At 33.1% G+C, this 12,726-nt stretch overlaps 2 protein-coding genes across 2 annotated transcripts; one reads left to right on the forward strand and one right to left on the reverse strand.

The window, feature by feature from the left end:
• The first annotated feature begins 6,078 nt into the window (after positions 1-6,078).
• LOC106769217 lies at positions 6,079-7,805 on the forward strand. The gene is made up of 3 exons (XM_014654739.2): positions 6,079-6,381; positions 6,483-6,640; positions 7,213-7,805. The coding sequence occupies exons 1-3, from the start codon at positions 6,295-6,297 to the stop codon at positions 7,307-7,309; spliced, it is 342 nt and encodes a 113-aa protein (XP_014510225.1). The 5' UTR covers positions 6,079-6,294; the 3' UTR covers positions 7,310-7,805.
• A 504-nt stretch (positions 7,806-8,309) lies between these two features.
• Positions 8,310-9,771, reverse strand: LOC106769216 (30S ribosomal protein S5, chloroplastic). The gene is made up of 2 exons (XM_014654737.2): positions 9,048-9,771; positions 8,310-8,725 (listed from the first exon to the last, which is right to left on the reverse strand). The coding sequence occupies exons 1-2, from the start codon at positions 9,701-9,703 to the stop codon at positions 8,476-8,478; spliced, it is 906 nt and encodes a 301-aa protein (XP_014510223.1). The 5' UTR covers positions 9,704-9,771; the 3' UTR covers positions 8,310-8,475.
• Positions 9,772-12,726: the final 2,955 nt, after the last annotated feature.

Raw genomic sequence — 12,726 nt, forward strand, 5'->3', positions numbered from 1 at the left:
TTTTGATTTGAGTTATGTTATTTGAAATTTTTGTTCTTGATTCTTCTCTACATGTTTTGAACTCATACTTTGGGACCAGGGTTTTGATTTGATATTCTATAATTTTTTTCGATTAGAGGGTGATGATTGCAGTTTATGGTTTTCCGGTGGTGATTTGGTTTAGAGTTTTCAGTGGTGGTTTGGGTGCAAGCAACTTCTGGGATTAGTAAGAAGAAGATGAGAATCTATTAAGAATAATTTTTTCACCTCATTAACTTTTATTTTTAAAATTAACACTTTATTTGACCTCAATGTATCACACAATTAAGAAGTGGACAACTCATTCAGTTTTGGTCAGGGGTAGCTACACCGTTAGAATTTGGACCAACTTGAATCGTTTTTACACAATATGGGACATTTTAAACTTTGTAAAAAAAGATAGGACCACTTTGAACAAACGTTATGAACCAAATTACCAAAATAGGTATTAAACCTTTTATTAATTTCACCTCTTTTACACAAGAATTGATATACCTCATAATAATTTATATCAATTTTAAAAATAAAATATGTTCAAAGAATTAGAGTACTCCATAAGTCTCTATTATATTTATCATAGTCCTTGCTGATAAAAAGTAGCATAGAATCTATGGCAATAGATGGAGGAAATGTTTGTCTCTGTGTTGTTCTCACATTTTATTTAAGAGAAGACAACACATATGTTGATATGTTAGTTACTTTTGTTTTAGAAAGAATTATATTTGGATGTATGAAATTCCTAATTTCATAGCTTATAACTTTTGTTTAGAAATCGGAGTAACTTTCCAATTTGCTTACTTTTTCTTTTATTATAATCAGTCTTAGCCCTAATCACCTTATGATTTTATTGTTTCGTTTTCTCTTCTATTTAATTTTTTTTTCTGTTCCTGCATAAAAAAAACCTTTCATTTAAATAATTTATTCCAATTGTAATATTAGCTGTGTATTCAATAGTAAATCAACAACTAAGGTATCTATATGTCTAATGTAGGAGAAAATAGTTGAAGTATCAGAATAGAGTTAAATTAGCTAGAATAAAAAAGTATCATATTACACACAAATATATATATATATATATATATATATATATATATATATATATATATATATATATATATATATATATATATATATATATATATATATTCACATCTCTTTTCCTATGATTTGAGTTTTCTATATGTTATGGTTTTTGTTTGGTGATTTTGTGTTGTATGAACTTTCCTTGATTATTCATTTACAAATTAGATTGTTTGATAGGTTTTATTTCCAATTCAATTTAAAACCAATACAAAAATAGAGGAATGGTATTGTTACATACTTTCACATTCATATGATACATAATATTAGGATAAAATAGTCATAAAAAAGTAAATTTTCTGTATTTTTCAATAAATAAAAAAATAAAAAATAAGAAAAAACGACATAAAGTAAATATAAAAAATTTATGTGTGAAAAGTATTTTTTTTCATAAGTATATAATAATAATCACTCTAACATGATATTGCTTCAAATTGATTAAATATTCTATAATATCTTTTTTTTTACACCTATTTAGATTATGTTATATTATTATTATTATTGTCGGATCCAAAATAACTTAATAAACATAAAATTAGATTACGACATTCATATTAAATATTAATTTACCTAAAATATGGGAAAGATATATAATGTTCGAGTAAATATTTGATATTATATGGTATTATGTGATATAAACAAAGCCTATTTTTATTACAAAAGGATCTATTAATAGTAAGCGAACCTATTAATCAGTTGCTTATAGGTCTAAAAAGGCTAAGTTAATACATGTTATCACATAGAGTTCATGAATTTAATAATAATTTTTTACTCATATTCACTTTAAATCTTTTATTAGCTTGAACGTTGAAGTCTTTGCACGTGAATTTTTCGTTTTTCTGTTGATTTGGAATTTAACGACATGACAGTAATTAGGATAGTTCAGCTCAAAAACAGCTCATCCAAATTCGATAAGAACAGTTTTATATAATTTTATTAGACTTAGACATAGTGATAAAATGGAAACACGATTTACAGAAAAATAAATATGATGTGTCAAGAGACCAAACCCACCAGTACGGATTTTTAAGAAATAGAACTAAATTCAAAAAGGAAAAAGGGAATGTAATTAAGAGAACTCCCTTTACTATGGATTTCTGTTTTCAGTTTCCTCTTGTCGGCCATGGAAAATAGCAAATTAATGGCAAAATTTATTATCTTTAGGCTGATGATTTGAATGCAAAATCGAAGTAGGTTGTTATGTAAACAACTTATAATTGTAAGTCATATAAACAAAATCCTTAATCATATTAAGGGAAAAGACTAGAAGAAGCTTTTTTTTTTTTTTTTTCAAATTACAAAGACTAAAAGGGTCAATTTTAAATTTGAAAGGATAAATGGATGTCGAGTATGATGGCTATAATTTCAATTGGTTTTAAATGAAGTTATTATGGATTAATAAGTTTAATAGGCAATGTGATGATTTAGTTTACTTAAAAAATTACATAAATTTATTATATTATTATCTTGATTTACTTTAATAAATATTGAAATTGAATAATTTATATATCTATATTTATAATTTACTTAATAAAATCACTTAAAATTATTATATTGCTATTTTAATATGTTTGAGAATAATATTTAACTTCAAATATTACTTATATTCTTTATTCATGTTCGAAGAATTCTACCATTTCCAAATGAGAAGATGAAGTGGTGGAAGTAAAATAATTAGATATTAGAATAACAACTTTAAATGTAGATTGAATGGTTTAATAACTTTATTAATATTTTTTTTATATTTAAACACTTCAGTATTTTGATGTAATTATCAAATTTGTTATGTTGATCAATCACACAACAAAATGTTTATTAATTTTTTTTTTTCATAATGTCATAATTTTTTGTATAGCTTAATGTAACATCCCAATTTTATATAAATTTATAAAATATAGAATGCTGCATATATAATACGAGAAAGCAGTTAGGAGTAACAATTTAGATGAGGTACATTAAAATACAGTCATCCAAAAGAGAGTAGAAATTAAAACTGAAATGAAAATTATATATATAGAGGAAGTATCTCAAAATAAAAGAGAGTTATCTACTAGAAGCCTAAGTGTTAGGGGCTGCATCCTCTCCCTCCAGTGCCTGCTCCAGAGGTACCTCGTCTACCTCTGCTCACATTCAATATTTGAATGATCATCGCAAGAGGAAGAACACAGACATACAACACAAACATCCAATGACAAGGGTAAGCTAGATTTCCAAAAAGAATACAAGTGAAATAAAAATAGCTAGAATAAAAAGAACATGCAAGCAAACAATCATAGAATTAGTTTTATTAAGTTATATTAGACTTAGACTCGTCCGGACCTAGAATGAATATCGAGCTATGGCTGGTTATGCACTTGTGGTGGCCTCTACTGCTTTGCAAAGCCAATTGCTATGGGTTCCACCATACCACTACAAGGTTAGTTCGTTATTACTCGCCTTAGCCCATATAAAATGGAGACAACCAAGACTAGGACCTCCTACTACTCTCACCACATGAACTAATCTTCTCTAAGTGAGATGAAATAGTCATTAGAGTATTAAGGAAAACCCCCAAGACTGAGCTACCTATATTCATTCCAGAACTTAAATTAATCTCACATAGAGATGACACTTAACTCTTTTAATCACATCTCATACCATACCAACTTCACTTACTTTAAATTTTCAACTTTATACATGAAGGGGTTATATTAATTTGTTTTCATACAAATCCTACATGATTAACTCATACAAGACAAAAAGGAATCATACAATGTTAGTAATAAGTCATACATGGATTATCAACCAACAAAGGAGAAGAAAAATCAACAACTAAAGCGAAGTGATTCGCTTAGCGAATCCTGCACGCTATGCGAGATAGGCCAGATTCGCCTAGCAAATCTGGTTCACAGGGCGAATCGACCCACAGAGAGCAACCTCCCTAGTACACTCGCACAACGACCCAACTCGTTGTGCGAATTACCCCTTTTATTCTAGACCCAACAACAAGTGCTGAGCGAGCAAACTTGTTGTGCAACACACATTCGCTATGCGCACCAGGTGCGCTGTGCGAATCATGCCACCCAGACCCCCATTCGCATAGCGCACAGGAGTCGCTATGCGAATATCCTATATCAGGGAGTCTGCAAAATCTGCAGAATCGAATTCTGTAGATTTTGAGGAACTCACATCCTCAAAATCTGATTTAGGAAATTTGGTGAACTTGGAACACTTCTAATTCGTAGTAAGGTTGATTTTAGACTTGTTTGAGAGTTCACACAGGTTCCTAACACTAATCCCTAATAGTTATGCAAAGAATTTGGATCAATTTCTACCTATTTATCTACTTAGGAATTCAAATTGAGTTGTGCTATTTGTAAACTGTTTTTGGTCAATTTAAGAACTCAATTAAGTTCTAACTAACCTATCTAAGCTACTTGAACTGGTATACCCCCTCTGCATTACCAATTTTTCAAATTGACTACCCTAGTTGCTACAAAATGACCCTCATTACTCATATTTCTGAACTGCAGATTTGATAACTTATATACAGAATCAACTTCAGTCAATCAACTACAGTCAATCAATCTAAATCATACATACCAAAAATTTCAGCATGTGACATCATAGGGAAATTTGATTTCACATACCAAGTATATATATATATATATATATATATATATATATATATATATATATATATATATATATATATATTCAATACAAATAATATTCATATACCAATCAAAAATTTTTTTACATGCAACTCTTCTAATATCAATCCAAGCAACAATTCTACTCACACATCCCCAAATACATAAAATAAAAAGTGAGACCTATCTTCCCTTACCTGGAATTTCACACAGCACAACTCAAGACTTCCTCTACGTTCTCTCGCAAATAAATAAGCTCTTTTTTTCCTTTTCCAACCTTTCTGTTTTTTGAAAGTCAAGTTTTATACATTAAAAAAAAATCAAGTTTCTTCCTTTTTCTTTTTTCAGAATGAATAATTCAAAATCTAAAGAACATCTGTAATGCAATATTTTTACACTTGAAATAACTCTTTTTAGAACAAAGAGTGAGCAAATTGGTGAGCAAATTGATTTTCAGTATAGGAAGAATTTCCCTTCTTTGAAGCACAAAACTCAAAGGGTGTTGATCCCTGCACCTCCACCTTTTTGGACCTCTATCTTTCCATCTCACTTTTATCTCTTCTTTTTTTTTTATTTTTATTTTTATTTTTTATTTATATTCCTATTATACCCTCAAGTAAAATTTAATTTATAAATTAATTTTAATTTTAGTCTTCTACAGTAAAAAAAACCTAACTTTTTCTCCCGTTCTGCTCTACTCTCTTGTTGGTTTTTCGAATTCTTTTTGTACTCTCTTTTCTTGTGAGAATTTTCTTTCAGAGAATAGTTGGTGGAAGAAAAGTTACAACTGTACAGAATTCTTCTTGTCTTTCTTCCTTGATACGTGAGCGCGCCGTAGAGGTATGTAATTTAATGTTAAAAATAGCCTAAACCCTTAAACGGATCTGATTATCCATCAACGGATGTCAACATTCGTTTAGGGTGAAACGAATGTCGACATCCGTTTCACCTTAAACGGATGTTGACATCCGTTGAAGGATGATCTTATCAGAGTCACGACCATCGTGCCGCACCGCCGCACACAATCACCGCACCGCCGCATACAACCGCTTGGACCGCCGCACACACCAAAAGCTAACAAAGCAGAGGAAGAGATGACTGGAAAAGTTGAAAACTTTTAGAAAATGAAAGGTGGAGCTTGGGGGTGTGAATGCGAAGGGAAGGGGAGGTGAGGTTGTTTTCGAAAGTTTCGAAAGTCTATGAAAGTGAAAGCTGAAATAGAAACTAAAGTAAAAATTAGGGTTACTTAATTAAGAGAGTTTAAAAAGTAAAAATAAAAAATAAAAAAGGTTAGTTTTGTAATTAATGAAAAAAAAAAAATGGAGAGGTGTATGTTTGAAATGGGGGAGGTGGAGGGATCAGTGCCAAACTCAAAATGCGAACTGAGAAGCCCAAACATTTGGGTCATTGTTGAAAGCCAATCAATTTTATGCGTTAAAATAATTTTCCTTTTCTTTTTAAATCTAAAAGGCTAAAACTGGTAGAATCAGAGATTAACGGGAAATTGGGATTTGATTCAACGGCAAAAAAACCCTAACCAACCTATTACAATTTGCGTTTGAAGATGGAACATCAGCACGCAGAAGCAGATACTGGAGATGTATCATCAGCGACAGCAGTTCTTCTAGGAGCACTAGCTCCTGGTGTTAACGTTCGTATTTTCACTCTGTGATCACTTCTATTTTTAATTTTATACTATTTCTTCACTACAATTGTGTGATTTTTGTTATTGCTGCTGCTTTTTCAATTCAGGGTCCTACATGGATTACTTTAAAGTCGACTTTTCTAATGTTGGGTGTCTGTCTTGCTGTTATGCTGGCCTTGGCATTCTCTTCCAGTGATTCATGGTTGATGTTCCATGTTGCATTCTTAGTTCTAATTTGCCTCACCCTATTCTTCCTTCTCAGCTGGTACTTTCATTCTTCCCTGTTTGTAAATTGTATTGCTTTCATATTTAAATTGAGATTTTATCCATCATCACGATTCCTACATAGTTTGCATCCCTACGAACTCTACATAGTGTTATTGTAGTTGGTAAGGCCAATTTTTGTGCTTGATGTATGAGTTAAGCTTTTCACTTCTGTATGTGCGTGTTTTCTTTTATATAAGTGTGTCTGACGCTGGCACTCCATATGGCTGTGCAAAATGTTGTGGTGGATCGATGGTGTTATAATTCATGGATCAAATTTAGTTTTTTCAGAGTGATATAGCATCGAAAGGAACGAATGTGTGTGTATGATTAGTTAGTGTACTGTGATTCTGTCACTCAATATGATTAGTTTTTTCAGAGTGATTTAGTTTTGCTCCATTCTCGGGGAAGGTTGCAAAAGTGAAAATAAAAGGGAAATGCATGTTATATCATATGTTTAAGTAAAGTCGGGAAAACCATCGGTTTTCTTTTGACATCTTATTACTAGTCAGTTGTTTACAACTTTCTCTGATGAATTTTTTATATGCAGTACTTGATACATTTTCTCTGCAGGTTTCTTGCAGAAACTGGTTTAGTTTCTGTTGAGCATCAAATGCGTGAGATGGGATTAGAGCATAAGGATCATTCAGAGAACCTAAAGAGCAAATGACTATTTCTTAAAACATTGCTCGAGACTGGGAGCATTTCCGAGGACATTTTCTTGAATTTTGTAGGGAAACTTAAGTTGAAATCTTTCATGGTGAACTGATCGGCAACCAAATGTTCCAGATTTCTTAAGAGAAACGTATTAGCGGAAAGGTTTATCTTCTGTCAGCTACTCTTGTTTCCCTCTCCCTGTGTTTCGTTTTAATGATACGATGAAACAGATGCATCAGCTGGGGAATTTCCACTAGAAGTGAGTTTCTTTCGTTCGATGTGCTGTTGTGGTCTAATGAGGACACCGTTTATGTTGTTGTCTGATAGCTAAGTTTTGTTCCATTTTTTTTTTTTTCCATTGTGGATGTTGCTGCAGGATACCCTGTAGTCTTGTACGTTGCAAGTTGTATAGATTCCCCTTTTTTTATGATGATTTTATTATTTCTTGGCAAATTAGACTTCTGTGGTAGATTTTTATGCAAACCCTGAGATATATTTGTGTGCTTGTTTATCTCTCTCCAGGCACTGAATTCAAAGTATGATCACCTTAATCGACTATAAGGATATGTCTTGGTCTTTCCAAATATATTTTTAGTCTTCATAATATATCACACATGTGTTGGTCTTTCCAAATATATCTTGTATGAAATATATGCATGACTGAACTTAGTTTCCATTCGAAGGCAATACCTTGATGCAGCGCCTGGACATAAAATCTCATTCCAATAAATGACTGAAATTGTAGCAAGTATCTATTTTGTATCTTCTAACATCGTTACATCGACTGTACCTTTAAAAGCTAAGGCACTAACTACACCTTATATGTGAGAAATAATTATCAGAATAAATACATTAGAACATTATGTTCTATCTACGAGCAAAATGTAAGTAATTAATTTTTCTTTATCGCATCAATTTAAGTTGTATCAAGAACATATGCATGTAAGCATTTTAAGCTTTGAACCCTGAGAAGAAGAATTGAAGTCCTCAACCAGGGTGAGGCCAACCATAAGTTGGACAAATCAAACAGGCAGGTAAAGAATATACTAATCAATCAGAAGGAGTAGCTCTTTTTTGAAGAAACTATTCATTTTTCAGAAAACATTAAAAAAATTGAATACTGTTTCAGTTCCTTGACAAGAACTATGAGCAGCTCTATATCACAAAGATTGAAATCCATTACTTCCATAATTCTTCCATGGGAATACCGCGCTCCTCAGCAACCTCTCGAAACTGCTTCATTTTCTGCACAGCAATAACGGTTGCTCTGGCATTGTTCAGTGCATTATTACTCCCTAGTTGCTTTCCCAAAGCATTCTCAACTCCCGCCATTTCAAGAACAATTCTCACAGCCCCACCTGCAATAACTCCAGTACCGGGAGAAGCAGGTCTAAGCATCACCTTCGCTGCTCCATAATCTCCATCAGATCTGGAAAAACAAACAACACAAAATTCAGTACAAGCTATCTAGAAACAAATAATAATTTTAAGTCATCATCATTCTCTTATAAAAAGCCCTGAAAGTCAATCAATCCAGATATCAGGAAGATTCTCACTTATATGTTAATCAGTTTGTCTAATTTTGTATAACGTGGGAGTCCAAACCAACCAAAAACAGACATTTCAAGGGCTTTAGAAAACCTCCCATGTTCTTGATTTTGGACACAACATCAACATTTTTGCAGATTATCATAACAGCATAAATACAGTTTAGAAATACAGTGCAGGGTAAGGTAAGGTCGAGAAAGCACCTGTGGGGAAAAGTGGAGTACTTAGTCATTGGCACCTTTACGATGTTCCTCCTGGCATTGGAGGCCGACTTCTGAACGGCGGCGACGACTTCCTTGGCCTTGCCAACTCCGACGCCGACTTGGCCCTTCTTGTCGCCGACAATGACGACAGCTCTGAAGCGCAACTGCTTCCCTCCCTTAACAACCTTCGTCACCCTCCTCACCTGGACCACCCTCTCTTCGAACCCGTCGCGGACCTTCTCCTTCTTCGAGCCGGACCCGAACCCCGTGTCCTGCTTCACCAGGGCGTCCGTTTCGAAGACGTCATTCCCAAGCACGGAAACGCCGCTGAAGGCGGGGCCGTAGAGCTCCTCATAGGCTGCGGCGATCTCGTCCTCCGTCTCGAGGGGGCCATCGTCGAAGGAGGGAGGGGCGACAAATCCCTCCGGGGGCTCTGGGGGGTTGAAGTCAATGTCTTCCAATGGGTTGACGTTGTCGAAGAAGGAGGTGTCGATGTCATCGGAGGGTTTGCATTTGGCGCAGAGGAGGGAGGGGTGGTGTTGGGGTTTGGCGAAGAGGAGGGAGACGGTGTGCGGCGGCGAAGGGAGGAGAGAGAAGCGGGAAGAGGCGGAGAGGGAGAGGGAATTGAGAGCGGAGGAAAGCGAAGGTGCGGCCATGGAAAAGCTTATCCTGATCCTCAACAACACTCAGAGCAACATATGTTTGTGAAGAAATTAACATGAATTAATTTCCAAAGGTTAAAATGTGACTTTCCTTATCTTCTTCCAAAACGCTTCTTTTTTCTTTCTTGTCTTAATTTTCAACATGAGCTAGCTAATTCTATAAAAGTGAAAATATATTGACTTAATTACATTTATTATTCTCTAATTTGTTTAAAAATTTCAACTAAATCTGTAAATTTAAGAAATAAATTGAATACATATACACGTGACAAGTGACTAAAAATTTTTAAAAAACAATTAAAAAAAAGTTAAAAATTAAAAATATTACAAACTAATACCATACATGTACTAACATGACTTTTAATCACAATTTAACAAAATAACCTAATTAGAAAATTTTTAAAAATTAAAAAATTAAATTATACAAAATAAAAATTACACATTTTTTCAAATTTTTTAAACAAATTAAAACAAAAGAAAAAAAACTAAATATATTTGATTAAATTCAAAATCATTATAACTAAATTTAATTTCTATAATTTTATGAATATGTAAATTTTGCCTTAATCATTAACCACATATTTAATTCTAATTTTAAATTAAGTCATTTTACTTGTGAATATTTTCTTCAATGTTTGATAAAAATTATTAATAAGTGGGTAAATGTAACATTCAATAGTATAAATTATTAAATAAAATATTAAAATTGTGATAATTCATTAGAAATTATACAAAATATTAATACTAAAAGATTATATATAAAAGGTTACAAAACACTAAGTTAGATTTTCAAAAGATAACTATATAAGAACATAAGAACTTAAGCATAAAAGATTATTCGATGACATCATTTGTCTCTACTAATAGTATTTCTGTACCTAATTCATTATTTGCTCACATCAAATAGGTGATCATTACAATAAAAAGAAACAACACAGAAAAAAAAAAGGAAGGATAAACTAGAATTCAACAGGAAAAGAAATCTCATTATAACAATTTCAAACATAGAATAGATTAAATCATCATGTATAAAATTTCACATCTCATATGCATGCCTCGACATAAAACTTCATTTTGTTGTCCAATCATGCTTCCTTGAGCTTCGGCTTGTTTTCTCTACTAGAATTGCTTCTTATTTTCTTATTTCACACTCAAAGAGATATTAGAGGTAAAACAAACATATACTAACTAAAATACAAGAAAACATGAAAATACATTAAACTTGGGGATAAAACAAGGTAAAAGTTGTGAATGAGTTGATTTATTCACCAAAATATACATACAAAAACACGTAAAATAAATTGTTATCACATACCTCAACTCCATCACAAGCAACCCAACTCTTGAATAGGAGATTCTAACACAAATGAGTGTGTCGCTCCAAAATCAAACAACACACACGAACTTCTACCAACTATCACACAACTTCTAATGATAAGATTACCTGAACAATTGCTTATGCCCTTGTCATAGCATACATTCGCCTTGAAGCCTAGGGTTTACTCTCTCATCTTTTGTGGTTGTACATCTGATAATGACATATTTTACCATGATTTCAGTAATGAATCAAGAGAAAATGTCATCTCTTTCTTAACTTTTTACCTTGTAAATCCTAGTTTTCTTTTAGTTTGTTAAGTGGTTGCACCTTAAGCTTTAATGAGATATTTGATCACTAATCCCTACTTTTATGTGCTTAATGTAATTGTAAGAAGTCTATGCATAAAATGAAGGCACTGGAAACCAAGAAAAGCAAGAAAAACAACAAAAATGAAGAACCAGAATTTTGCTGGAATCAAGCTTGGGCCCTCCTAGCTTAAGGGGGCTTGAGCGCCAGTGCACCATGATTGTCGCGTGCCTGAACGCCCCACTTTCGGGGGGCTTGAGCGTCTACTTTGCTGACATGGCAGATTTGCCCTATTTAACTCAGAGGCGAGAAGAACTTTGGATCTTTTTGCACCCAGACACGTCTTATCTCTTTTGGAGCTCTTGGAGGCGAGATAGGAGTTGTGGGAACATGCCTCCTTCATCCTTAGGTCTTCTTTCTTCTTCCATTTCCACCATTAATTTAAGCTTGAGCTCTCCATTCATGGAGAGCTAGTTTCATTGTTGTTGGTGGATTGATGTAGCCACTGAACTCTTATGTAAACTTTTGTGTTTTAAATGAATATATATGTCTCTTTCATTGATTGTTTGTTTTTAATTCCTTCTCTTAATGCTTGTTGTGAAGTTGCTACCTATGACATGATTTTAGGGTTTGCTTGATATTGGGAAATTTTGGGTAAATCTCGACTTGGGTTAAACACCTAAAGGAAATAGTATCTAGGGATAGAACTAGGACCTTTGATTGTCTTAAATCTCAACTCTTAATGTAGAAATAATTGTTAGGTTTTCCAAAGGATTGGAGCCTAATGAGGAAGTCTAGGCTCTTTCTACCAAGGGATTGAGGTTTAAGTAAATTAGTAGATTGACATTGGCATATTAATGAAGAGGTAAGTGATTTTCTATACATAAGAGTAAAGTAGGTGAAACCATACCCCCAACAATATCATTCCATATCATTTCTAATCTTTCCATTTCGAAGTGTTTGAGTGCTTAAGATCACTTTTATCATTTATGTTTTATAGTTACTTTAATTGCACCAAAACTCAATTTATGGAAGCTTTCTTTAGTCTAGATTAGTTAGAAATTACACGATTGTCTAGTGAAACGAGTCTCTTGGAAAACGATATCCAGTCTTACCGATTTTATTACTTGAACGATTTGGTACGCTTGTCAAAGTCTCAACAACATCTTATTATTGCTAAGTTCCAGCTTTCCTACTAGAAGGACAGTCTTTAACAATATACCACTCCTTTGCACAATTGAAGCAGCTCTTAACACATTCCCCAAATGTAGCCCTCCACATTGAAAGCACTGAACTGTAGATGGAAAATATTGATACTGGGAAGAAAACCCCTAGTCCCTTGAGACTGAGGCCTAGAATCTGGTATCTTCCTCTACTCCTGTCTAGACTTGGA

Source organism: Vigna radiata, chromosome 7 (genome assembly GCF_000741045.1).
Source record: "Vigna radiata var. radiata cultivar VC1973A chromosome 7, Vradiata_ver6, whole genome shotgun sequence".
Lineage (NCBI taxonomy): Eukaryota > Viridiplantae > Streptophyta > Magnoliopsida > Fabales > Fabaceae > Vigna > Vigna radiata.

Coding starts and splice junctions, on each gene's coding strand:
- LOC106769216 (XM_014654737.2), bottom strand. CDS start 9,703: ATGGCCGCACCTTCGCTTTCCTCCGCTCTCAATTCCCTCTCCCTCTCC. Junction 8,726..9,047: donor TACTCCACTTTTCCCCACAG/GTGCTTTCTCGA, acceptor TTGTTTTTCCAG/ATCTGATGGAGATTATGGAG.
- LOC106769217 (XM_014654739.2), top strand. CDS start 6,295: ATGGAACATCAGCACGCAGAAGCAGATACTGGAGATGTATCATCAGCG. Junction 6,382..6,482: donor CACTAGCTCCTGGTGTTAAC/GTTCGTATTTTC, acceptor TTTTCAATTCAG/GGTCCTACATGGATTACTTT. Junction 6,641..7,212: donor CTATTCTTCCTTCTCAGCTG/GTACTTTCATTC, acceptor TTTTCTCTGCAG/GTTTCTTGCAGAAACTGGTT.